At 40.9% G+C, this 26,300-nt stretch overlaps 1 protein-coding gene across 6 annotated transcripts in view; it reads right to left on the bottom strand.

Annotated features, from left to right (window-relative positions):
• Positions 1–26,300, bottom strand: part of orc1 (origin recognition complex, subunit 1) — a 105,457-nt gene that overhangs the window by 73,678 nt on the left and 5,479 nt on the right. For 4 of the 6 annotated variants that reach the window (XM_088426502.1, XM_088426501.1, XM_088426503.1 and 1 more), the window contains 8 exons: positions 19,391–19,518; positions 12,499–12,671; positions 10,100–10,523; positions 5,456–5,726; positions 4,278–4,385; positions 3,918–4,137; positions 3,723–3,814; positions 303–404 (listed from right to left, as the gene is read on the bottom strand). In XM_088426502.1, coding sequence (XP_088282628.1) covers positions 303–404; positions 3,723–3,814; positions 3,918–4,137; positions 4,278–4,385; positions 5,456–5,726; positions 10,100–10,523; positions 12,499–12,671; positions 19,391–19,518 — 1,518 coding nt within the window. Of the gene's footprint in view, positions 1–302; positions 405–3,722; positions 3,815–3,917; positions 4,138–4,277; positions 4,386–5,455; positions 5,727–10,099; positions 10,524–12,498; positions 12,672–16,556; positions 16,705–19,390; positions 19,519–24,301; positions 24,458–26,300 lie in introns of those variants that run through there. The other 2 variants (XM_088426504.1, XM_088426506.1) reach the window with 2 other exon arrangements.

Below are 26,300 nucleotides of genomic sequence, written 5' to 3'. Positions count from 1 at the left end.
ACTTCAAATTCTTTATCCTCACTGAAGCAAGTTATGGTTGAGTTACAGTTATATTATATTTCATTATGCAGCGCAAGAACATTTTCTGGAGAAATACACTAACCTTGTCCAATTGTTTTACAATATATCTAAAACTGTTTGCATGTGGGTTCTCTGTAACTAAATAAAAATAAATAAATAAATAAATAAATAAATAAATAAATAAATAAATAAATAAATAAATACAAAAAAAAAACTTGGACTCTATTCTTGCACTCTATCCACTGTTCTTGCAAAATCGCTTTAAGTGACTGTAATCTCACCCTCCTGAGCCATCAATGATTTTACTCTCCACAAAGCTGTAGATGTCTTGAAACTCCTGCTCTCTGCAGGGTAGAGACTCGGGTACAGAGGACACGTGGAGCCTGAACAAGAGAAATAATAAATAGAATTAAATTTATATGGAACACGAATTAAAGAAAAAAAGAATATTTGAATGAACTTTTTATGCATAAAATACTGCAGTCAAGTAACACAAAATTTAGTGCAGTGGGGTGCACAAGAATATTTTGTCTAAACAGAAACAATTTTTAAACACAAAAAAGTTGCAAACTTGCATTTATCATTTTATAATGAGTGTCAATAAAAAGGGAATCGAACAACATGTTTTTATTAAGTCAATTATTGTGCATTTCAGGCATGTAAATGGGTCTGGGTGAAGTATCTGACCACTTAAGGGGTGTCTGGGAGCAAGAAAATATGAAATATTACTGACTAAATGTTTTAATTTGAGGCATTTTACTGTTAAAAAAAGTTAAATGACTATAAATGAAGTAAATAAAAAAAATATATAAAATAAAACTAGAGCTGCAAGCAGCTATAAAGGGCCCTCGCAGACCTGTGCACGTTGGGGTATGAACAGGTCGGGGTATGAACAAGGACTATGAACGATGAAAAAGTAGTTGTAGATGACTTCAGTGCAGGACTCTTACCAAATATGTAAAATTGAGACAAGGTGGGACAATGTGGGTGGAGTTACTGCAGCTTTTATTGTTCCAATTTTGTGACTTTCAATGCCATATAGGCCACACCCACTGTCGAAACATCATACTGATTTGTGGAGGGCATAAGGCATGGCCACTGGCTTTTCAGAAAACGTTTAAGGGATATCACTTCAAGGGGCTCAGCAAAGTACATAAAAACATTAAGGATTTGCTATATTTTTTGCTGCCACTAGGTGGCGCTCGTACTATGATAAAAAATAGGCTTGTAGGTGTGTTTCACATTGGACTCCCATCCCATATACAAAGTTTTAAAAATATCAGATCGTATAGGTCCAATTACAGCAACTTTTACCGTTTTCGCGAGACATCGAATTTTGAGTTGGCATAGAGGCCACGCCCTTCATTGAAAAGTCATAAAAGTTGAGAACCTTAAGGTTCCAATGTGTCATAGCTTTTCTGACCATTTTTTAGTTCATTTAGTCAAACAGGCATTTCACAGTACATAAAAGTATAAAAAAATGAGAGTTTAGTCCGCCACTGGGTGGCGCTGTAAATGATTTGAAAGTTTATCACATAGCTGTATTATTGCATGACTTTTAAAATCCCAGGAAAGTTTAAGATGTTTTGAAGCTGTCATAGCTCAGTTATTAAGATTTTTGTCAATCTTGGCGAAGGAAATATTAAACATAATTTGAAGCTCCGCCCCCATCTTTTATGTCAAGAGATCTTCATGTAGCAAAGCGATGTCAATTGTACGTACACATTGACCGGCAAAGCGTGGTGAAATCATAGTTATAACCATCACGAATACACACACACGTTTAAAATTAATACCATGATCTACTTTGCAGTTAATTAAATTAATATGGATAAACAAAGGAAAAATGACATTTTCCTCTGGGGCGACGTGACTTGAGCCGAGTGGAGACGGAGATGAGCAGAGACCAACCCGCATAATTTATTAGTTTATTTTCTTAAACAAGAACTTTTCTCAAACTAAAACATATCATCGGCGATTTCCTTCTCTTTAGACCATAATAGAAGAAGCCTCTCCATTTTGTTGTCGAGCGAGGTCCGTCCCCCGGCAAGGAAAGTCTTGCCCTTAGAAGATTGCCGAGCGGTTACGTCCATACTCACGAGCAAGGTTAACTATGTGTGTGCCTCCTTCGTATTTTTTTTATTATCTCCTGCTTGATTTCTATTGTCATCATCCTCTTACTTCTTCCTTTACCGCCACTTGCAATTTTAGAAGCCATGTCTAACAGATAAAGTTTGCAAAGTCTTCACAACATTCCTTCCTTCCGTTTTTCACTCATTTTCTCTCCTTCCTTCCGTCCCGACCAGCTGTGCCATCAAGCTAGATAAAGGCGTTCGGCCAATAGCATATCGGCATTTCTGTGAGTGACGTGACGCCGGCCAATAGCATCTCCGTGACTGACTCCGTGACTGACACCGTGACTGAGACAGTGACTGTGACATTGTAAGAGCAATAGCGTTCGACGTGGCTGTGATGAGTGTCAACTTCTAAATTAGTTGACGTAGCAAAGCGAAAATAAATGTACGAACACAATGGCCGGCATGTCATTGTTCGTAAGACGGAAGGTTTGTGCGTAAGTGGGGGACAAAAAATTCCGCCGTCCACGCTCGTAAGTCTAAATGTTCGTAAAAGAGGGTGTTCGTAAACCGGGGGCCGACTGTACTTCAATAGCATCTTTTTTTTTAGTCTCCCTTTGTTTGATAGATTATTTTAGTGAACATAAAAACACATTGCACATAATTCATATATACAATCATAAATACATATATAAAATCATATTTACTGTGTACTGTATATAAAATTTACACGTCATAAATTTACCCCAAATTTTATACATTCTCTTATTCAATTTAGGCATATTTTTTTAAAGTATATTTTTGAAACTCTTTGAGCACAGCCATTGATTAAAATCTTTTCAGTTATATTTCATAGTTGTTCCATATATTGAAAACTTGAACAGATAAACACATTTGCTTGCTGGTGGCTGGGGAAAAAAAACAACAAAAAAAAAACAAACAGATCAACTGCACTGGACTATAAGCCGCAGAGCTCAAATCATGAAGAAAACGCCGCGGCTTATAGTCCGAAAAATACAGTGTATGTTTATTGGTGAGCAAAACGTGTGTTGCTCAATAAAGGTTTGTTTCTATTTTATTTATTTTTTTAATTTAGCATGGTAAACATTTATTTTAACAAATGCTGTGTTATATATTTTGTATAAATTAAAACACTTTTTAAAATGTTGAAAAACAGCACTTTACGCAAAAAGATTTGAAAACTTTGTTTTGTGAGCTGTACTTTCAATACCGTGATATTTTTGCTCAATGTTATCGTATTGTCAGAATTTGATATTTTCCCTTTCCTACTTGACTCTCAATCCCTGTTTGTGATACATACTCAGACTTATGAGCTAAACATTAAACTAGTTAACATCGAAAATGAACAACAATGCTCATCACTTTATAAAGAAAATATATACTGATTATCTTTTAGAGAAATTTGTTATGCCACTTGTTGTGTTTGTTTCATTGATCAAACTGGTCATTTTCTGTTGAAGATGTGCATTCTGCATGTAAATCAATATTAACAGGTCCAATTTGGCCTGCAACTTAGCAACCTTATAAGTTGGCCTTAAGTCTAAAATATCTCATAATTGCTTTTAATTGACAAGTGGGGTTCTGCAAATGTTTTTTTTTTTTTACCTTGTTCTGGCCACTTCTAATATGTTGGTAGGGTGTTGGGCTGGCATCAACCTGCAAGGGATTTTGGGAGTATGTGGCATATCAGTTGCTGCCTGTGTAAATAAGTCAGTATCAATCAGCGGAAGTGACCTAAAAAGCCTATGAACACATTTATGTATTTAAAATTAAATAATACAGTATATTTATTAAATTTACCTTCCAGTTGGGTGTTTTATGAGATGTTCTGGAGGCGGCCATGTTTTTTCTTGAATGAGGCTTCAATGACTCAATAGTACGCTGTCTATCTTTCTTAACTAATATACTGTCATCATCATTAATCAGTTCATCGTCGCTGTATAATGTCTTACTTGAAGGAAAATACTCTTCCTCGTCGACTGTGTCTGAGTCCAGGTTTTGTTGGTCATCCAAAAGACATCTGAGACAGAATAGTTGTGTATTAAACAACCTAGATTATGAATCAGTGTTCATTTTTGCATGCATCATGCAAACCTACATTATCAAAAGATTAAACTAAATTGAGATAAGATGTGTAATGCTGTGAATGTTAACACTCACAATTGTTTTTTGATCCGAAAAGACCCTAGTTGAGCAGACTTCCTTTTTGAGCTCCTTGGTGTGGTGGCAGTGTGTGGCAGTGGCAAGTTCTCATTGTACACCTCAGTCCTTATAATATTCAACATAAAAGAAACACAGTATATATACAAAATAAAAAAATAAATAAAAAACAGATTAGAAAATGCATTGTTCATACTTCATTGACAAAAACAAACAATTTTGGACAGTCAAAAGACGTGTTAAGATGTAATTAAGATTTTACTTTCTCATCTGACAAAGTTGGCCTCAGTTTGAGTCACCTTTGTTGATTTTCCATCCATTGGCTTTATTTGTATAAGAGCTAACAATTTGTCTTTTATAATATTTTTATCGGACTTCATTGATTAGTGTTGAATTGCAAACCTTGTTACCAATGACAACAAGGCTGTGGCTACAAGAATGTTCATTTAAAAAAACATATTTTTAGCTCTGATGAGATTTTGCACTAAAGTACTTTGGTCGTGTTCACTCTAGTAACAACTGGATTTACCCAGCATGTGCTAACATTAGGAAAACTATTCAAGAGTCTTGGACCTATCACATGGAAGGCTCAGTCAATTCTGGTAAGACTGTAGGTATAAAAATCACTCTATAGTAGACATTATTTTGGATGAAGAATGCAAAGATAAGGGGTAAAAGAGACTGAGATCATTTAAAACAATATAAAAACAAATAAAAATTTTACCAAGATACCAAAAACAAACCAAACATGTATAGCATAGGTGTCAAACTCTGCAATGGTTTACTGGGTAACTGAAAAAAAAAAACTATTGTATTCACTTCTGGTTTGGAATGGCATTTCAGTACTTCAGCAATTGGTAGCTTGTTGCAGTATTTTAGACTCAATACAAGGTTTTTCTTTTTCTTTTTTTTTTTGCCTTTTTTGCTATTCCAATAGTTTTGGTATTATCATTCAAGTCTTGAATCTTGTTGTTTCTCCCAGAAGCTGTGTTTTTTTTTTTTTTTTTTGGTCAGTGTATTAGCCAAGCTTTTTAGCAACCCTGTTTAATACCCCGCCAAGAATGGCAGGAATCATCGCATGTTTCTGGTGGACATTGAGCCAAGAGACGCTTTGGGGAAAACGCGATGAAGGAAAAAAATTCCAAGAAGATACAAAAGTAATGCAATTACTGACTCACATGGATGAAACAGCTCTGGTTTGAGAAGAAGGACCATCTGATTCAGGGACAGATAGTTTGTTCATCATGACAACTGAGGGCTTTAGGGAGATAGAATCTAGACTGGCAGGTGTTGTATGCATCTTCTGGCATGGAGTTAGGCTGTCAATGGAATGCAGCACCAGCGGGGAAGATGTCGTTAACTTTTGAGCCAACTCCACTTTTGACTCTAGTTCTTCATCCAATAGCTGATTCAATACATCATTGAAAGCAACAGACATCTTCTCCGGACCTGAAGCGAGAATAATATATGGAAACCTAATCAAATGTATCCTTTTGATCATACTTAGAATGTAAATTACGTTGTACAAGTGTTTAAATTAATTAAAAACAAAAATCGCTCACAAGATGGCGGCGCGTGTAGACGCAGCGGCCACTCGCTCTTCCGACAATGTGTTGTTTTGTTCGTAAAACAAGTGTTTGTAAAGGTTTTCCGGTCAGTTTACGCCAAAATACGTGTACAGTCGACGGGTCTTCTTACAAATCCGGAGAAGCAAGATCTGCCAAGTTTTAAACATGGAACTGGAGAACTCGCTAAGGGAACTCGGGCTGCTACGCCGGCCTGCTAATTCACCGGACTCGCCTGCTACCCCTCCCGGGGAAAGGAGGCGCCGGAAGCGGTGCGCCAGGACGAGGAAGCGGGGCAAGCGCGGAGGTATCCGAGCTAGGTTAGAGGCTAACCCAACTCGCCCAGCCATACCATCTGTCCTTTTGGCGAACGTTCGTTCACTGGACAACAAAATGGACGATATCCGACTTCTGAGATCAGCAAACTGAAAAGCGAGTGACTGTTAAGTGTTAGTTTTCACTGAACATGGCTAAATAGTAATATTCCGGACTCCGCTATAAAACTAGAGCAGCTAACATGCTACAGATCCGACGGGGGGGGGGGGGGGGGGGGCTCGCACAGTGGCAGCGTGTGTGTTTACATCCGCGAAGCGTGGTGCCGGGATGCCACTGTAGTATCCAAACACTGCTCACCTCTGACAGAATTCATGATCGTGAAGTCTCGCCGTTTCTACTTGCCAAGGAAAATAAGTTTAATCCTGCTGGTCGCTACCTATATCCCCCAACTAACAACAGCAACAGAGGTGCGGCACTGAACGAACTGTACCAGGCTATCAGTGAACAACAAACAGCACAACCAGATGGCTTCATCATCCTCGCTGGGGATTTCAACCATGCTGATCTCAAAACTGTTCTCCCCATGTTTCATCAACATATCCACTTTGCAACAAGAGGACATAACATTTTGGACTGTTTACACTCAGCACAAAGGAGCGTACAAAGCCACCCCCTCCCCCACATTGGTTCCTCTCACCACTTCACTATTATGCTAATGCCTGCATACAGACCAAGAGTTAAAGTCATCAAACCTGCACTGAAAGAAGTAAGGGTGTGGCCACAGGGGGCAACCTCAGCCCTACAGGACTGCTTTGACTCAACAGACTGGGACATTTTTAAGGAAGCAGCCACCTACAACGGCATCACAGATATTGAGGAGTACACAAATGCATGGACGACATGACCCACATCAAGAGGATCACCACACGGGCCAACCAGAAGCCATGGCTAACAGGAGACGTCCACAGGCTGTTGAGGGCCAGAAACAAGGCCTTCAAAGCTGGGGATAAATCAGCCCTGAAAACAGCGAAAGCCAAACTGTCCCGTGGCATCAGGAAAGCCAAACAAGAATACACAAACAAGATAACCTCGAACTTCAAGAACAGCAAGAATCCACACAGCCTATGGCAGGGCATTCAGGCTATCACAGACTACAAACCTGCACCACAAAGCTGTGAGAGAGACATCACGCTGCTCAACAACCTAAAGAGTTTCTTTGCACGCTTTGAGGAACAGAACATCACCCGCCCACAGAAAACACCACCACCTTCGCACGACCAGCCTCTGTGTTTGTATGCTGCCAACGTGAGGAGGACACTCTCCGCCATCAACAGCCGGAAAGCAGCAGGTCCAGACAACATTCCTGGCAGGCAGACATCTTTAACACCTCCCTGAGGCAAGCCATTGTGCAACCATCATACCTGTGCCAAAGAAATCCTCCCCATCCTGCTTCAACGACTATCGTCCGGTGGCACTGACACCCATCATCATGAAGTGCTTTGAACAAATAGTCCTGTCACACATAAATTCCATCCTGCCCAACAGCCTGGGCCCGTATCAGTTCGCCTACAAGGCAAAGCGATCCACAGATGACGCAATCAGCTCTGCCCTCCACCCGATACTCACCCACCTGGACAAGAAAGACTCATATGAGAGAATGCTGTTCATAGACTTCAGGTCAGCGTTCAACACCATAATAATACAACAACTCACCTGCAAATTGGACAAACTGGGGCTCATCACCTCACTCTGCAACTGGCTGCTGCATTTCCTCAGCCAGAAGCCTCAGGTGGTGCGTGTTGGCAACAACATCTCAGGCAGGATCACCCTGAGCACGGGGGCCCCACAAGGCTATGTGCTCAGCCCCCTCCTCTTCCCCCTATTGACACACGACTGCACAGCAACCAACAGCTCCAACCACCTTGTGAAGTTTGCTGACGACACAACACTGGTGGACCTCATCTCCAACGGCGATGAGACCCACTACAGGAAAGAAGTGGAGCTTCTGACCAGATGGTGCAAAGACAACAACCTCCTGCTCAACATCAGCAGGACCAAAGAGATGGTCGTCAGCTTCCAGAGAGGCCACACCCAACACCCCCCACTGACTATCGATGGTGCTGCAGTGGAGAGCGTGAGCAGCACCAAGTTCCTGGGGGTGCACATCAACGATGACCTCTCCTGGACCACCAACACTGCATCTCTGGCCAAGAAAGCACAGCAGCATCTCTACTTCCTGCGCAAACTGAGGTGGGCAAGTGCCACGCCACCCCTCATGACCACATTCTACAGAGGAACCATCGAAAGCATACTCACCAGCTGCATCAACGTGTGGGGCGGGAGCTGCACTGACTACAACAGCAAGGCTCTACAACGCATCATGAGGACACCTGAGAGGATTATAGGTGCTCCACTCCCCTCCCTGCAAGACCTGTACACCACCCACCTCAGCCACAAAGCCATCACAATTGTCACCGATACAAGCCACCCTGCACACAGTCTGTTCAGCCTCCTGCCCTCCGGAAAGAGGTACAGAAGCCTCCGCTCCCGCACCACCCGACTCAGGAACAGCTTCCTCCACCAGGCTGTGAGACTGCTGAACTCTCCCCCCTTCCCACCCGTGAAACTGCTGAACTTTCTCTCTCTCCCCTCCTATCTCCCACACTCAGCCCCAGCCAGAAGAAACACCGAGCTGGCAGACGAATTTTTGGGCATTGGACCCCCCCCCCCATCTAAACTCAAACTTTGCTCATGCACTTGCAAAATTTGCACAGACTTGCTGCTGCCATATTTATTATGGCCCGAGCAGTGACCACTGCGAGGTCCCTATTGTTCCTCCCCAGATTATTATTATTATTATTATTATTATTATTATTCTCCAAAGTAAATCGCAAATGTGAGGGCCTAAACATGCACGAAAAGTCACCAAAATTTGCACACTCATCGGGCCTGCTGTAAAATTTGGTATTTTGGTGTTTTCATCCATAAAATCTAAAAAATTTATTTTTAGCGCCACCTAGAGTCGAACACTTCTCCGGGGTCACGGCCAGTTTCACCTAGAGCTTTGAAATTTTTTAGGCATATATAGCACCTGAAGACCTACAAAAAGGTTATAGAGCGCCATATGCTAGGATGTACAGAACCAGAGATATTTAATTTTTTTATATGCCTTTTTGGACCATTTTTGGATGTTTGCAGGTAGCAAATTCTTCTTAATAGCTCCTAAACAATTAAGCCGATCAACTTTAAATTTAGCGTGCTCCATTGTCACGCTTAGGGCCACATTTGGGTGAAATTTCGTGAAGGTCGGCCAATATATGTGATGGGGGCGGGGCTTTAAATTATGTGTGTCAAATTTCCTTCGCCATGAGGAACAAAAACCTTAATAACTCCAATGTGCAAGCTTCAAAAAATCTGACACTTTACAGAAAATTTACTAGTTATGTCTTTAAAATATCTGCATGATAAATTTTAATTTATAATTATACTTCTATTGCACTAGCGATTACACTTAGAACTATAACTACCTCAAATGCACACAACTGGGACAACCACAGTCAGAGTTGTCTTGCTTTGCCTCGTACTGTTGGACTGTCTTGTTATATGCTGCTCTTTATGTCTTGTCTTGGGGTACTGTTGCCATACCTGGTTTTTCGTATTTAAGTTTTAGTTATTGGTTTAGCAACACTAGGCAAAGTAGCTCTAACATACTGCACATTACATTACTATAAATAAGAATCTAGTTTTTACGAGTTTCTCGTCTTGCGCACATGCACTTTGTTATTGTACATGTAAAACGCAAAGGATAGTGAGAAACGCAATTTCGATTTCTTTGTATGTTAAACACAGGTGAAGAAATTGACAATAAACGACTTTGACTTGACTTTGAAAAACAGAAAGCTATAGTTGTGAGTTAGCTTGTGTTATGTTAATCAAATTATGCTCCACATTATTAAATAGCTACTAAACTAAAATACTTACTGTGGCGCTCCAATTGTTCACAAAATCCTGGTGTCTTGGATAATGCATTTTTCCTCCTGGCACTTAGACATTCTGATGCTGACAGTTTGGTCGCTGAGTGCAGTGACAATGACTCCGGGCCACAAAGCTTTTCTGAGCACATGATGGCTTTACTGTATTGCTCTGTGGAAGTTGCCCGTTGTATAACAGTGGTGGTTGGTGTAGGCAAAGCTTGTTGGTTCACTCTTTGAGATGCAGGAGTTTCTGAAGGTGAGCTGGGAGGAAAATTGTCATCGCAGGGTTTGGAACAGCAAAGAAACCTGGAAGCTGGTAAGACAACTGACTGTATCACTTTGAATATCTTGGTGTCCCAGGACAACTTAAAATAGAAAGTATCTTTTTCACTTGATCTTGGAAATGGAATTTCACCATCAAGATGAATCACCTATGATTAAAAGGAGAGAGAGTAAAAGAACATGTGTGTGTGTGTGTATATATTATATATATATATATATATATATACACACACATATATACATATATACATATTATACATATATACATACATATATATATATATATATATATATATATATATATATATACACATATACATATGTATATATACACATATACATATATATATATATATATATATATAAAAATACATATATATACACATATATACATACAAATATATATATATACACATTTATACATACATACAGTCAGCCCTCGGTTTACGAACACCCTCTTTTACGAACATTTCGACTTACGAGCGTGGACCGCGGAGTTTTTTGTCCCCCGCTTACGCACAAACCTTCCGTCTTACGAACAAAACGACATGCCGCCATTGTATCAGAACATTTATTTTCACTTTACTACGTCAACTAATTCAGAAGTTGATGCTCATCACGGCAACGTTGAACGCTATTGCTCTTACAATGTCACAGTCACTGTCTTAGTCACGGTGTCAGTCATGGAGATGCCAATATGCTATTGGTCGATTAAGGTCACAGTCCCGGTCTCACTCACGGAGATGCGGATATGCTATTGGCCGGCGTCACGTCAATCACAGAAACGCCAATATGCTATTGGCCAAACGCCTTTATCTAGCTTGATGGGACAGCTGGTCGGGACGGAAGGAAGGAGAGAAAATGAGTGAAAAACGGAAGGAAGGAATGTTGTGAAGACTTTGCAAACTTTATCTGTTAGACATGGCTTCTAAAATTGCAAGTGGCGGTAAAGGAAGAAGTGAGAGGATGATGACAATAGAAACCAAGCAGGAGATAATAAAAAAATACGAAGGAGGCGCACGCAGTAGTTAACCTTGCTCGTGAGTATGGACGGAACCGCTCAGCAATCTTTTAAGGGCAAGACTTTCCTTGCCGGGGGACGGACCTAACTCGACAACAAAATGGAGAGGCTTCTTCTATTATGGACTAAAGAGAAGGAAATCGCCGGTGATATGTTTTAGTTTGAGAAAAGTTCTTGTTTAAGAAAATAAACTAATAAATTATGCGGGTTGGTCTCTGCTCATTTCCGTCTCCACTCATCTCAAGTCACGTCGCCCCAGAGGAAAATGTCGTTTATCCTTTGAATATCCATGTTAATTAAATTAACTGTATAGTAGATTATGGTACTAATTTTTAATATGTGTGTAAATTCGTGATGGTTTTAAATATGATTTCACCACGCGTTGCCAGTCAATGTGTATGTACAATTGATTTTGCTTTGCTACATCAACGAAATCATCCGCTCACGCATGTTACGGTAACGCTGATATGCTATTGCTCTTACAATGTCACAGTCACTGTTTCAGTCACGGTGTCAGTCACGGAGATGCCGATATGCTAGGGGACGGACCTAGGTCAACAACAAAATGGAGAGGCTTCTTCTATTATGGATTAAAGAGTAGGAAATCGCCGGTGATATGTTCTCGTTTAAAAAACGTTTTCGCTTAAAAATATGTTCTTGTTTGAAAAATTCTCGTTTAAACAAAAAAAAAGTCATTGTTTAAAAAAAGTTCTCGTTTGAAACAAGTTCTCGTTTTAAAAAAAATCTGCAGGTTCGTCTCTGCTCCCCTCCGCCTCCACTCACCACCAGCTCAAGTCACGTCGCCCCAAAGGTAATTGTCATCTTTCCTTTGGATATTTATGTTATTTAATTTAACTGTACGGTAGATTATGTTACTAATTTTTAAAATGTATATAAAGTCGTATTTACCTAAGGTTTTTGCACGCGTTGCACGCATTCACTAATTAACCTAGGTTTGGATTGCCCGTCATACGGTGAATTCGAGTTACAAGCCTAGCCGCTGAACGGATTAAGGTCGTAAAACGGGGGCCCACTGTATCTATGAGGGAAAAGCAGCAAAGGAATGATGAAAAGAAGTGACCTGGAATGAGAAAATTCCTTACGTGCACGGGTCTGAGGATGGACTCCACATTGACTTCTTCCTTACAGTTTGGACCCTGATAGTAAAAGATCTCCTGAGGATGCGGCTCCCTCCCAAGCAGTGGCAGCTTGCTCAAAGGAACTTCAGACACACGTACAAACCAGTGGACCATTGCCTTCTTCTGCATCCCACTCTCTGAGACAGAATAGAAAGCTTGATTTACTACAAACAAAGATCGACATTTCTTAAAGAGTTAAGAGCCTGGTTGTTTAAATCAAAAAAGGAATGAATTTGAAACAACAGGCATGTTCATGGTACTTTTCCTTCATTCTGTTGAACTAATGAATGCAGTTTTTGACACAAAAAAAGAAATTGACAATGATAGAAAATTAAATAGTCTTTTGTAATTGGTCTACTAAAACAAATACACTGGTGCTTTGTAGAGCTGAACAATTTCAAGAGAATGTTGAATCATCCATCCATCATCTACGACACACCTGTTGAAATCCAGTCCCCGGGTCCTACCTTGCAGCTTGAAAATGATCCTAATCATTTGAATCGGGTGTGTTTGAGAGACAGGGTTCGAAAACATGCAGGATACCAGCCCTTGAGGGCTGGAGCTTGACATGACTTAGAGCGCAAGGACACATATATAAGAATACTCTTCATCGATTACAGCTCAGCATTCAACACAGTCATCTCTCTCAAAGTGACAGATTAACTCCTTATACTTGGTCTGGCAGTCCGCCTCTGTAACTGGGTGCTAAACTTTCTCACAGACAGACCTCCATTAGTCAGAGTCCACAACTGCATATCCAGCATCAGAACTGTAAGCACAGGGACACCCCAGGGCTGTGTGCTGAGCCCCTTGCTTTAGACACTCTTCACTTATGACTGTGTCATCTATCCGAACCACACCAGCCTAATTAAGAATGCAGATGACACTATAGTCATCGGGCTGATCACTGGCGGGGTTGAGACAATATATACATAGGAGAGAAGTAGCAGACCTTGTGGCCTGGTGTCGCAGCAAAAATCTCCACCTCAACGCAGACAAGACCAAAGTGCTGATCATTGACCAAAGGCAGCAGATTGAGCCACACAAACCACCACTATTCGTCAATGAGACAGAGGTGAAGAGGTTGAAAGCCTTCATATTCCTCAGCACCTTATCAGTGACGATCTCACCTGGTCCCCCAACACACGAGAGATCATCAAAAGGTCCCAACAGAGACTGTACTTACTGAGGAGACTAAAGAAATTTGACATGCCAGCAAAGATTCTGAACTCCTAAAGATGTACAATTCAGTGTCCTCACCACCTCCATCACAGTCTGGTACTGCAACTGTACAGTACAAAGACAGGAAAGCTCTGCAGTGTGTGATCAGGAACTCATAGTGCATCTGTAGAGCAGTCTTCCTCTCACTGCAAGACATTTATCAAATGAGGGTTCTGTGGAGGACACACAACTTCATCAGGGACAATACTCACTCACAACACAACTTGTTTGAACTGCTGCCATCAGGCAGATTCTACAGTAGCCTGAGGGCCAGGACTGCAAGGATGACTAAGAGCTTCTACCCACAGCTCATCAGGATTCTGAACGAATTCCTTGCACACATCTGCCTCATCACCAGTCACTTTACCACAAGTACCTTACAAATCCTGCACACCAAAGCTGCTAACTACATACACTACATGATAGTTTGCATCGTCCTCATATTATAGTTTCTTCCACTCCATCTACTCTATAATATGTTCAAAATGTGAGTCTATTCCTTTTTAGTGCTTCATTATTACTGGCCTCTATTGCTCTATTATTTTGTCTACATTATTTGCTCTATTGTGTGTAATGTACATCTGCTCAGGGAAGTGAACAGAATAAAAATGTTATTGTGTAGCGAAACTATTTATATGACAATAAAACACTTGAATCTGTGATCTACCACTTATCTGGGGTTGGGCCACGGGGGTAGTAGCTTAAGAAAGGAAGCCCAGACTTCCCTCTCCCCAGCTCCTTTTGTCCGGCTCCTTTGAGGGGATCCCCAGCCCATCTGAGACACATAGTTTCTCCAGCATGTCCTGGGTTGTCCCCGGGAACTCCATCCCATGGTCCCATGGTCCCATGAAACCCTTCATGAGTGAGGCATCCTGAAAGCATCCAAACCAGTTGCCAGAGCCACTTCAAGTGGTTCTCAACGTGGAGAAACAACGTCTCAACACTGAGTCACTCCCAGCTGACTGAGCTTCAAACCCAATCTCTAAGCGAAAGACCGGACACCCTGCAGAGGTAACTCATTTCCAACTGCTTTTATCTAGGATCTGATACGTATTGTCAAAACCCACAGCTCGTGATCATACTTGAGAGAACATAGTTCGTCCAACAAATCCAGAGTTTTGCCTTTGGGCTCGGCCAAGTTTTAAACACGGGACTGGAGAACTCACTAAGGGAACTAGGACTGCTACGCCGGCCTGCTAATTCACCGGACTCGCCTGCTACCCCTCCCATGGAAGGGAGGCGCCGGAAGCGGTGCATCAGGACGAGGAAGCAGGGCAAGCGCGGAGGTATCCGAGCTAGGCTAGAAGCTAACCCAACTTGCCCAGCCATACCATCTATCCTTTTGGCGAACGTTCATTCACTGGACAACAAAATGGACGATATCCGATTGCTGAGATCAGCAAACCAAAAAGTGAGTGACTGTTGTGTATTAATTTTCACTGAAACCTGGCTAAACAGTAACATTCCGGACTCCACTATACAACTAGAACAGCTAACATGCTACAGATCCGACAGGGCTCTCGCAGAGGGGGGCGGAGTCGCACAGTGGCGGCGTGTGTGTTATCCGTGAAGCACGGTGCCGGGATGCCACTGTAGTATACAAACACTGCTCACCTCTGGCGGAATTCATGATCGTGAAGTGTCGCCCCTTCTACTTGCCAAGGGAGATAAGTTCAATCCTGCTGGTCACTACCTATATCCCCCAACTAACAACAGCAACAGAAGTGCGGCGCTGAACGAACTGTACCAGGCTATCAGTGAACAACAAACAGCACAACCAGATGGCTTCATCATCCTCGCTTGGGATTTCAACCATGCTGATCTCAAAACTGTTCTCCCCATGTTTCATCAACATATCCACTTTGCAACGAGAGGACATAACATTTTGGACTGTTTACACTCAGCACAAAGGAGCGTACAAAGCCACCCCCTCCCCCACATTGGTTCCTCTCACCACCTCACTATTATGCTAATGCCTGCATAAAGACCAAGAGTTAAAGTCATCAAACCTGCACTGAAAGAAGTAAGGGTGTGGCCACAGGGGGCAACCTCAGCCCTACAGGACTGCTTTGACTCAACAGACTGGGACATTTTTAAGGAAGCAGCCACCTACAACGGCATCACAGATATTGAGGGGTACACAGACACGGTGACCTCCTACATCACCAAATGCATGGACGACGTGACCCACATCAAGAGGATCACCACATGGGCCAACCGGAAGCCATGGCTAACAGGAGACGTCCACAGGCTGTTGAGGGCCAGAGACAAGGCCTTCAAAGCTGGGGGAAATCAGTCCTGAGAACAGCGAGAGCCAAACTGTCCCGTCTGCTCTGCCCTTCAGGAAAGAAGTGGAGCTTCTGACCAGATGGTGCAAAGACAACAACCTCCTGCTAAACATCAGCAAGACCAAAGAGATGGTCATCAGCTTCCAGAGCGGCCGCACCCAACACCCCCTACTGACCATCGATGGTGCTGCAGTGGAGAGGGTGAGCAGCACCAAGTTCCTGGGGGTGCACATCAGCGATGACCTCTCCTGGACCATCAACACTGCATCTCTGGCCAAGAAAGCACAGCAGCGTCTCTACTTCCTACGCAAACTGAAGCGGGCAAGTGCCGCGCCACCCATCATGACCACATTCTATAGAGGAACCATCGAAAGCATCCTCTCCAGCTGCATCACCATGTAGGGCGAGAGATGCACTGACTACAACAGGAAGGCTCTACAACGCATCGTGAGGACAGCTGAGAGGATTATTGGTGCTCCACTCCACTCGCTACAAGAGCTATACACCAACGACCTCAGCCGCAAAGCCGTCACGATTGTCACCGATACAAGCCACCCTGCACACAGTCTGTTCAGCCTCCTGCCCTCCGGAAAGAGGTACAGGAAACTCTGTTCCCGCACCACCCGACTCAGGAACAGCTTCATCCACCAGGCCGCGAGACTGCTGAACTCTCCCCCCTTCCCACCAGTGAAACCGCTGAACTCTCTCTCTCTCTCCCCTCCTCTCTCCCACATTCAGCCCCCAGCCAGAAGAAACACCTAGCTGGCCCCCCACCTAAACTCAAACTTTGCTCATGCACTTGCAAAATTTGCACAGACTTGCTGCTGCCATATTTATAATTGTACTTCTATTGCACTAGTGATTATACTTAGAACCACAACAACTACCTCAAATGCAAACAACTGGAACAACCACAGTCAGAGTTGTCTTGCTTTGTCTCGTACTGTTGGACAGTCTTGTCATATGCTGCTACTTATGTCTTGTCTTGGGGTAATTTTGCCATATCTGGTTTTTCGTATTTAGTTTTTAGTTTTAGTTATTAGTTTAGCAACTCTAGGCAAAGTAGATCAAATATACTGCACTTTACATTATTACTATAAATAAGAATCTAGTTTTTAAGATTGTCTCGTCTTGCGCACCTGCACTTTGTTATTGTACATGTAAAACGCAGAGGATAGTGAGAAACGCAATTTCGATTCCTTTGTATGTTAAGCACATGTGAAGAAATTGACAATAAACTTGACTTTGACTTTGATTTACATTTACTTTATGGTTCTAAAATAATGGGAAATGTCTTCAGATCTTAGCAAGTGGAGCACTTCTGTAAACACAACCTTGATATGCTTTTGTTTTGCTTCAACTTCATAATCTTCGCCTCCAAGAGAGTGAGGAACTCCCGATTATAAACAGCAAGGTGTTTTTATTGATTAGTTAGTTCCTCTTTGCCTCAGGTGAGGCATAGGGCAAATATTGTTGTGGTTGCTTCTATCACTGTTTCCATCCTGAGAAACTCACAGTACTTAGTATTCCCAGGTGTGTTTTTTTAATGATTATTATTTTTAATGGCATTCTTTTTCTTAACTGACTTTTCCCCCCATGTACGATGTCACGAGGTCGACGAAACTACCTCGGCGATCGACCGACGCATTAAGCACCCCTGCCCTAGGCTAATCATAAATCATTGTCAGGCCACAAACAAGCTGGTCACATGTCAGCGTCAAGACATGTATGCAACAATTTATGCCCTCATTAGTGTCTTTGCTTAACATACAGTGAAGCTAAAATTGCTGGCATGTTTACACATCGTAGCTGCAAGAGCTGTACACCACCCACCTCAGCCGCAAAGCCGTCACGATTGTCACCGATACAAGCCACCCTGCACACAGTCTGTTCAGCCTCCTGCCCTCCGGAAAGAAGTACAGGAGCCTCCGCTCCCGCACCACCCGACTCAGGAACAGCTTCATCCACCAGGCCGCGAGACTGCTGAACTCTCCCCCCTTCCCACCCGTGAAACTGCTGAACTCTCTCTCTCTCTCTCTCTCTCCCCTCCTCTCTCCCACATTCAGCCCCACCCAGAAGAAACACCGAGCTGGCCCCCCACCTAAACTCAAACTTTGCTCGTGCACTTGCAAAATTTGCACAGACTTGCTGCTGCCATATTTATTTATAATTGTACTTCTATTGCACTAGTGATTACACTTAGAACTATAACAACTACCTCAAATGCACACAACTGGGACAACCACAGTCAGAGTTGTCTTGCTTTGTCTCGTACTGTTGGACTGTCTTGTCATATGCTGCTACTTATGTCTCGTCTTGGAGTAATCTTGCCATACCTGGTTTTTCGTATTTAATTTTTAGTTTTAGTTATTAGTTTAGCAACACTAGGCAAAGTAGATCAAATATACTGCACTTTAAATTACTATAGATAAGAATCTAGTTTTTAGGATTGTCTCGTCTTGTGCACCTGCACTTTGTTATTGTACATGTAAAACGCAGAGGATAGTGAGAAACGCAATTTCGATTCCTTTGTATGTTAAGCACAGGTGAAGAAATTGACAATAAACTTGACTTTGACTTGACTTTGACTTACTTCAGTGAGAGCGTGAGGGAGAAGCAGGTAATGACAATCACAGTAAGAAGTCAGTAGGTTGAGCCGATAACGTGTTAAAAACATTATTTTTAATTGACTTTAAGTGTAACCAATGAGGAGAGGAATAGCTACAACTCCAGGGTGGGAGTAGATTACAACTACTGCCCTCATTGGTCGATGGTCGCGCCGGAAGCCAATCATGTGTCTTGTAAGAGTGCCTGCCTTCCTCATGAAACTCACAGGAAGGAGGAGAAAAGAGGAGCGCTGCAATGGAGTGTTGTACATCGCTTACCTAGATTTCTTTTGTAAAAAAATTAAATTTCATGTGTAAACTCTGTTATCATGTTTGGTCAGAAACATGACAGGCTTCACGTCTAATTAGACATACAGGCGCCGCTAATATGAGGCCAGCAACTCTATGAGATTACAGCAAAGATGGAAACAGGAAGGAATAACAGTACAGTTAATGTACTGTATAAGGTTAAATCATTTAAAATGTAAGTAAACGTGTGTACTGCAGTAGTTTAATGTCAGAGGACTGCCCGTGGCATGTGCATTTACAGTTAACTTGTCTGTCTGGCATGCAGGGAATGTTCAGCGCATCTCTATGCAATATAGCTTTTTTTTTTTTTAAATGAAAAAAAAATAAAAAGATCCTCAATGCACTGATAGGAGTGGCCCGAAGTGCAAAGAGAGATAACTGTGATCGACCTGAGCTTTTAGTCTGTTTAGATTCATTTCCATTGAGACTCACCACTCCCAAACAGCTTGATAACTTTGGCCACATATGGATTGTCTTCTTCTTCACCCTCAATAAGAATGTATTGACCAGTGTTAATGATGTGGCGCTTGGGTAGACCCTCGACACTGATGACCAAAGAACTAAGAGAGGAAAAACATAGCTGAATCAAAATTTGAAACATTTAAGTCATAATTACATATCTGTGAAAATGCTACTGATCAGCATTTACATTGTGATCAGAAAAACAAAATGACTATTTTAATCACAATGATAATGAAAAAGCACATTCTTTGGTAAATAGTAATCAATGACAACAGAGTGATGAGACTTTGCTACAGATCCTATGCTTGAATTGACTGCAGTGAATCGTTGAAAGCATTATAATGTTGAATTAGTGTTCCTTGGAAATGTTCAATTTGCTCCGAGCAAATCGTCCAATTTGGTCACGATTGTAAATGAAAGAGTTTATCTTGTCACATACCATTATTCTTTGCCTGAATGACATTTTAGCTGCCCTAAACATTGAAAACTCACAAAATTTTGCATCAACATTGGCTCTGTAAAATAACTTGATATTTATATGTTGACATCAACAATAAGAAAATCTGGCTTGGTGGTTCAACCTACAAAGTCAAAGCCCTATCCGGTATGTTTGTACAAACAGGCCCACAAAAAAGGCAACAAAATTAATTAAAATGAACAGAAAGTGAAATATTGTTTGCGTGTCAGATTTTGTCCCGTTATTGTATATTTACAGGGGGTATACAGTTGAAAATTTGTCACAAAAACCTCAACATGCTGAATTTGCATCATATTTAATATTAGGGGAACACGATTGATTATATATATATATATATATATATATATATATATATATTAAAATATCACAAAATTTCAAAAAGTGAGGAAAAAAGTACGCTTAAAGTTCAAATCCTGAATTTTTGGGGGATTATATTTCATAGTTTGGATGTTCAAAATTAGGAGTGTGTTGTTTTTATTGTTCTGAGTAAACCAAGATGGCCGCCATCCAGGGTGGAAGTTGGGCTGAGCGCTCATGAGATGTCTGATCAGATATCCAAGATGGCCGCCCCTGAGGGTTGATGGGAAATGGAGTCTCAGTGTACGTGGGCAAGTGTCCAAGATGGCTGCTTGATGACCCCATGGGAAACAGAGTACTTTGTCTACCTAAACAGTAGTCCACGAAGGCCAAACGCCCACACAATGAATGACCTCATTGAAAATAAATTGGTTCATTAAAAGGTACAGTGTGTGGAATTGTGGGAAAACTTTAAATTCTGGTAAAAGTTTAATGAATACAGCAATGAATTGGCAGAACAGTTAACTGAGGAATTATGTGTAAAAAAATGGGAAAAACTTGAAATGTTTGGTGCGAGGGTGTTTTTGGCAATGTAACCCATAATGGGAAACACCTAAAGTTGGAACGATAAGTATAGGTCGGACGCAAATTGAGATATGACAAGAGGAAACATAAAAAATCGTATTTTTCGCGAGTTTTAGGGGGCTATTACTTACGCAAAACAGATGCATTGTGGGTAAATGACACCCTGAGGTCATACGCAGGGTCAAGATAAAAGGTTAAACGTTGAATCGGCCTGAATCGGACAAACACCTGTAGTCATTAAAGTGGAAAAACAACATTTTGAATTTTGTAAAATATAACATAATTTCAAAAAGTGTGAAAAAAGTACACTTAAAGTTCAAATTCTGAATTTTGGGGGATTAAGATTTAATAATTTGGATGTTCAACATTTGGAGAAAGTCGTTTTTATTGTTCTGAGTTAACCAAGATGGCCGCCATCCTGGGTGGAAGTTGGGCTGAGCGCTAATGAGATGCCTGATCAAATATCCAAGATGGCCGCCCCTCAGGGCTTTTGGGAAATGGAGTCTCAGTGTATGTGGGCGTGTCCAAGATGGCCGCTTGACGACCCCATGGGAAATGGATTACTTTGTCTACCTAAACAGTAGTCCACGAAGGCCAAACGCCCACACCATGAATGAGCTCATTGAAAATGAATTGGTTCATTAAAGGTACAGTGTGTGGAATTGTGGGAAAATTTTGATTCCTGATAAGAGGTAAATGAATACACCAAAGCATTGGCGGGGATAAATGGAATTGATTAAAGTTGGAACGGTGGGAATCGGATGAAGAATGGCAAAGACAGAAGGTTACAATGTTTTGGCAAGAACAATGAACTGAGGAATTATGGGTAAAAAATGGGAAAAACTTGAAATTGTTGGTGCGAGGGTGTTCTTGGCAATCTAACCCATAATGGGAAACACCTAAAGTTGGAACGATAAGGATAGGTCGGATGCAAATGGAAATATCACAAGAGGAAACATAAAAATCGGATTTTTCGCGAGTTTTAGGGGTCTATTACATGAGATGTCTGATCAGATATCCAAGATGGCCGCCCCACAGGGCTGATGGGAAAGGGAGTCTCAGTGTATGCGGGTAAGTGTCCAAGATGGCCACCTGACGACCCCATGGGAAATGGAGTACTTTGTCTACCTAAACAGTAGGCCAAACGCCCACACAATGAATGACCTCATTGAAAATGAATTGGTTCATTAAAGGTACAGTGTGTGGAATTGTGGGAAAATTTTTAATTTTTGGGAAGAGGTAAATGGATACACGAATGAAATGGCGGGCATCGGGGGAATCGATTAAAGTTGGAACGGTGGGAATCGGAGCAGGAATGGCCAAGATAGAAGGTTACAAAGTTTTGGTGAATAAAATGGGAATGAGGAATTATGGGTAAAATTTTTAATATATTTATGAAATACTGGAATGTGTTATAATGTGTAATGATGACAATGTGAAATGCATTAGCTGAATGATTTGAATGTGATATTGGGAAAGCTTCAAATAAGAAATGTAAAATCGGCCATTGGGAATGAATTATGAATTGTTATAGGTGAAAAATATGGAATTATGGGAAAATATGAATAAATATGAACTCTAAGAATGATGAGAATGAGCCATAAGGCAGAATGAATGAGTTAAATGTTATGAATATGAAAAAAGAAAGCTCAAATTGTGAAATGTTCAATCTCCCATTGGGAATGAATGGGAAGCCCTCCCTTTGGAAATGAATTATGAATATTTAAAGATGGAAAAATATGGAATTATGGGAAAATATTGAAATGTATTAATTACTGGAATGATGGGAAGGATCCCTAAGACGAGAGTATGAGTTAAATATTGAAAATATTAAAAGGGAAAGCTGTAATAATGAAACGAAAAATGACCCAATGTAAGTCAATGGAACTTTTTGGGGTGGAAAACCGGGAATTCTGGGTAAACTGTGAATATTTGGAATGTGAAAAATGGAAACCCCTCATTCCCGAATAGGTGGAATAACATGAAAGTGGAACGGGGTGAAATAAATAAACTGGGAATGAGTTGAAACGTGCCGAAAAACAGGGCGGAATAATAATAATAAGTAGACTAGAAAAAGTGCAATTTCTGAAGAAATTGCGTGTGAAGGTGAAACCGTTGAAGGTTTGGGAGTTGAAAAGTGGAATGATGTGGAACGATTGAATGGTGTGAATCTGTGAAGAAATATGAATACAAAGTTGAAAAACTGTAAAAAAGTTGAACTGTGGAATTTGAAGATGAATGAAAAACTGAAAAAGTTGAACTGGAGAATGATGTGAATCTGTGAAAAATTATGAATCCTACAAAGTTGAAAAACTGAGAAAAGTTGAACTGGAATAGTGTGAATCTGTGACATTAGGCCTAATGTTAAGTGAATGATGTGATTCAAAAACATGCAAGATATCAGCCCTCGAGGACTGGAGTTTTAAACTCCTGTTAATGAGCTTATCATTTGAATGAGGTGGATTGAATGAGGTGGATTGTGGATTGATGTGAAACAGTGAAGAAATGTGAATAATACAGAGTTGAAAAACTGAAAAAAACTAAAACGTATGAATCAAGCTGAGTTAACCAAGCCAGATGCTGTACTAGGTGGAAGCAGTAGTGAAAGGTAATGAGACGTCTAATAAAATGTCCAAGATGGCCGCCCATGAGGGCAGATTGGAGTTGGAGTCTTCAGTGGTCTAAGATGGCCGCCCGATGGCAACATGGGAAATGGATTACTTTGTGTAACTAAACTATAGGTGTCAAACTCCAGTCTTCGAGGGCTTGTATCCTGCATGTTTTTGAATCACACCTGTAATGGAGGTGTCGGAGTAGCGTCCAAACTTGTGACCTCCTTGAAAGGACTGTACTTGACTGATTCAGAGGATCCTCAATCTTATCAGGTTGTCCGGCCAGAACATAAAGACGATGCACACTCTCATGCCACTCTTTATTTGTATATAATGTTCTATTTATTTATCTGGGTTGGTGTGTGTGTGTTTCTGTGTTTGTGTGTTCTGTGTGTGTTCTATGTTTGATTGTGGGTGTGTGGTCTCTGCAAAGGAGAGCAGAGAACATTCACTAAACATTGATAACTAACATAACTAACATTGTACAATATGTTACATCATATGCTCACATGACTCTATATTAGCTTAGAATAACATAAACAACACAGGCAAACATACCGTACAATGATAGGAAGAATGAATTCAACCCAATCGTTCCAAAATGTGCGTTAGGTAGGAAAGAGTTAATGGAGCCGAATAGATTTGAGTGGGCGGTGACGTCACTCCCTTACGGCGGAAAGATCACATTGGCACACACGGCAAACAAGCGACAAATACGCACATTTTGTGGATGAAACTTTAACGTGAATACTAAAAGTGAAGTATGAAAAGTACGGTATATCTGCCTTTAGCAATTATACCAAACTTAGGTGCAATAACAACTTAGACATTAATGGACAAAGTGAAGCAGTGCAAACGTAAACATGTATCCAATACCACGAACGGACAACATATTCAAACTGTACTTACATTCTCATGGACGCACGGAATAATAATGAAAGGAATGAGATAATCCACAGAATGATTGAAAGCAGAAAAAATGACTGTCCGTTACAACGATACCTGCCGACTACCGGTGAAAGAGCAAAACAACCTATGATAGTGTAAACAGAGTCCTGATTGGTAGTGGAGGAAAGAAACACAACTTGTGATTAGTTGCTAGGCGGTTGCTAGGAAGATCACATGACCACAGGAGAAACATGTCCAGACGTAAATAGTAATAACAGAACGATTCAAACACGAAATCGTTAAGTATAATCAGAAACTTCTTAACAACACCATTCACTTAACATTAGACAATGTTTACGGTACAAAAACTTGAATTGTAGCTGAAAGTTGAACTGTAAACGTGAAACGCGATTTGCCCGAACCGGGACACGGACATGTTGAAGATGACAACTCTACCACTGGGCCACTGGGGGGCAGTGTAAGACCACACTAGGGAATGAAGTATTTTTGAACGTGAATCTATGAAGAACTACGAATAATACAAAGTTAAAAAACTGAAAAAAGTTCAACTGTGGAATGAAAAGATGAAATGAAAGTAAGAACAGTTTGAAAAGGCTAAATTCTTTAAATATGAATAGTATAAAAAACGTAAATTGTAGGAAAACGATGAATAGTTGAACCTTGAAAAATAAAAAAGCACTTCACGTGAATATGTGGAATGATATGAAGTTCGAACGGCATGAATTGGATGAACTGGGAAGGAATTGAAACCAAAAAAAAAATACTGAATTAACTGAAAAAAACACTGAATGTGTGAAAAGACACAGCGGGGATCGAACGCACGAACATGTAGTAGATATACGTCAACAGAACGTCTGAGCCACGGGAAATGACGAAACCGTGAACGCTTTAAAAGGAAGTAGGAAGAACGCTCCAATCACTTAACATTAGGCCGTTTTTACGGTACAAAAACTTAAATTGTAGGAAAACGATTAAAAGTTGAAACTTGAAAAATAGACCCGCACTAACTAAAAAAGACTCACACAACTAAAAAATGACGCAGCCTGGGATTGAACCCACGAACATGAAGTGCGAATGCCGTACACAAATCCCATGCGCCACCGAGACATAGGAAATATCGAAAACGTTAAAGTTTAAAAATAAAGCACGAAGACCAGCCCATTCACTTAACATTAGGCCATTTTTACGGTACAAAAACTTAAATTGTAGGAAAACGATGAAAAGTTGAAACTTGAAAAATAGACCCGCACTAAACATGAATATGTAGAATGATATGAAGTTTGAACGGCATGAATTGGATGAACTGGGAATGAGTTGAAACGTACCTAAAAAACGGTCGGAATAAAAAAAAAAATAATAATAATAATAATAAAGGTGGAGAAAAACATAAGTGTGAAGGTTTCACCTTCACACAAAAATGTGCAATTCCTGAAGAAATTGCGTGTGAAGGTGTAACCTTTGAAGGTAGCGGTGCTGAACGCTAGAGTGATGTTGAAAGTTTGAGTGCTTGAATCTGTGACATGTGAATGATACAGATTTGGAATTGTTTGAATCGGCCAAACTCTGTAGAAGATATAAGAAAACACTGAAAAATGAGGAATTGTGGGAAAATCTTGAATTCTGGGAAGAGGAAAATGATTACACGAATGGAATGGCGGGGATATGGGGAATCGATTAAAGTTGGAACGGTAGGAATCGGATGAAGAATGGCAAAGATATAATGGAAAAACTAAAAAATTGGAATTGTGGGAAATGTTTGAATTGTGGGTAAAAATGGATGGGCGGGCATTGGGGGAAATGATTAAAGTAGGAACGGTCAAAATCGGATGAAGAGTGGCAAAGATATAAGTGAAGAACTGAAAAAGTGGAATTGTGGGTAAGTTTTGAATCCTGGGAAGAAGAAAATGGAATGGCGGGACTTGGGAGAATCGATTAAAGTTGGAACGGTAGTAGTCGGATGAAGGATGGCAAAGATATAAGGGAAAAACTGAAAAAGTGG

The sequence above is a fragment of the Hippichthys cyanospilos genome, chromosome 10, assembly GCF_059441005.1.
Source record: "Hippichthys cyanospilos isolate Australia breed blue-spotted pipefish chromosome 10, RoL_Hcya_1.0, whole genome shotgun sequence".
In the NCBI taxonomy this organism is placed as follows: domain Eukaryota; kingdom Metazoa; phylum Chordata; class Actinopteri; order Syngnathiformes; family Syngnathidae; genus Hippichthys; species Hippichthys cyanospilos.
The sequence above is the reverse complement of the archived record's forward strand: the minus strand, read 5'-3'. Positions and strand labels throughout refer to the sequence as shown.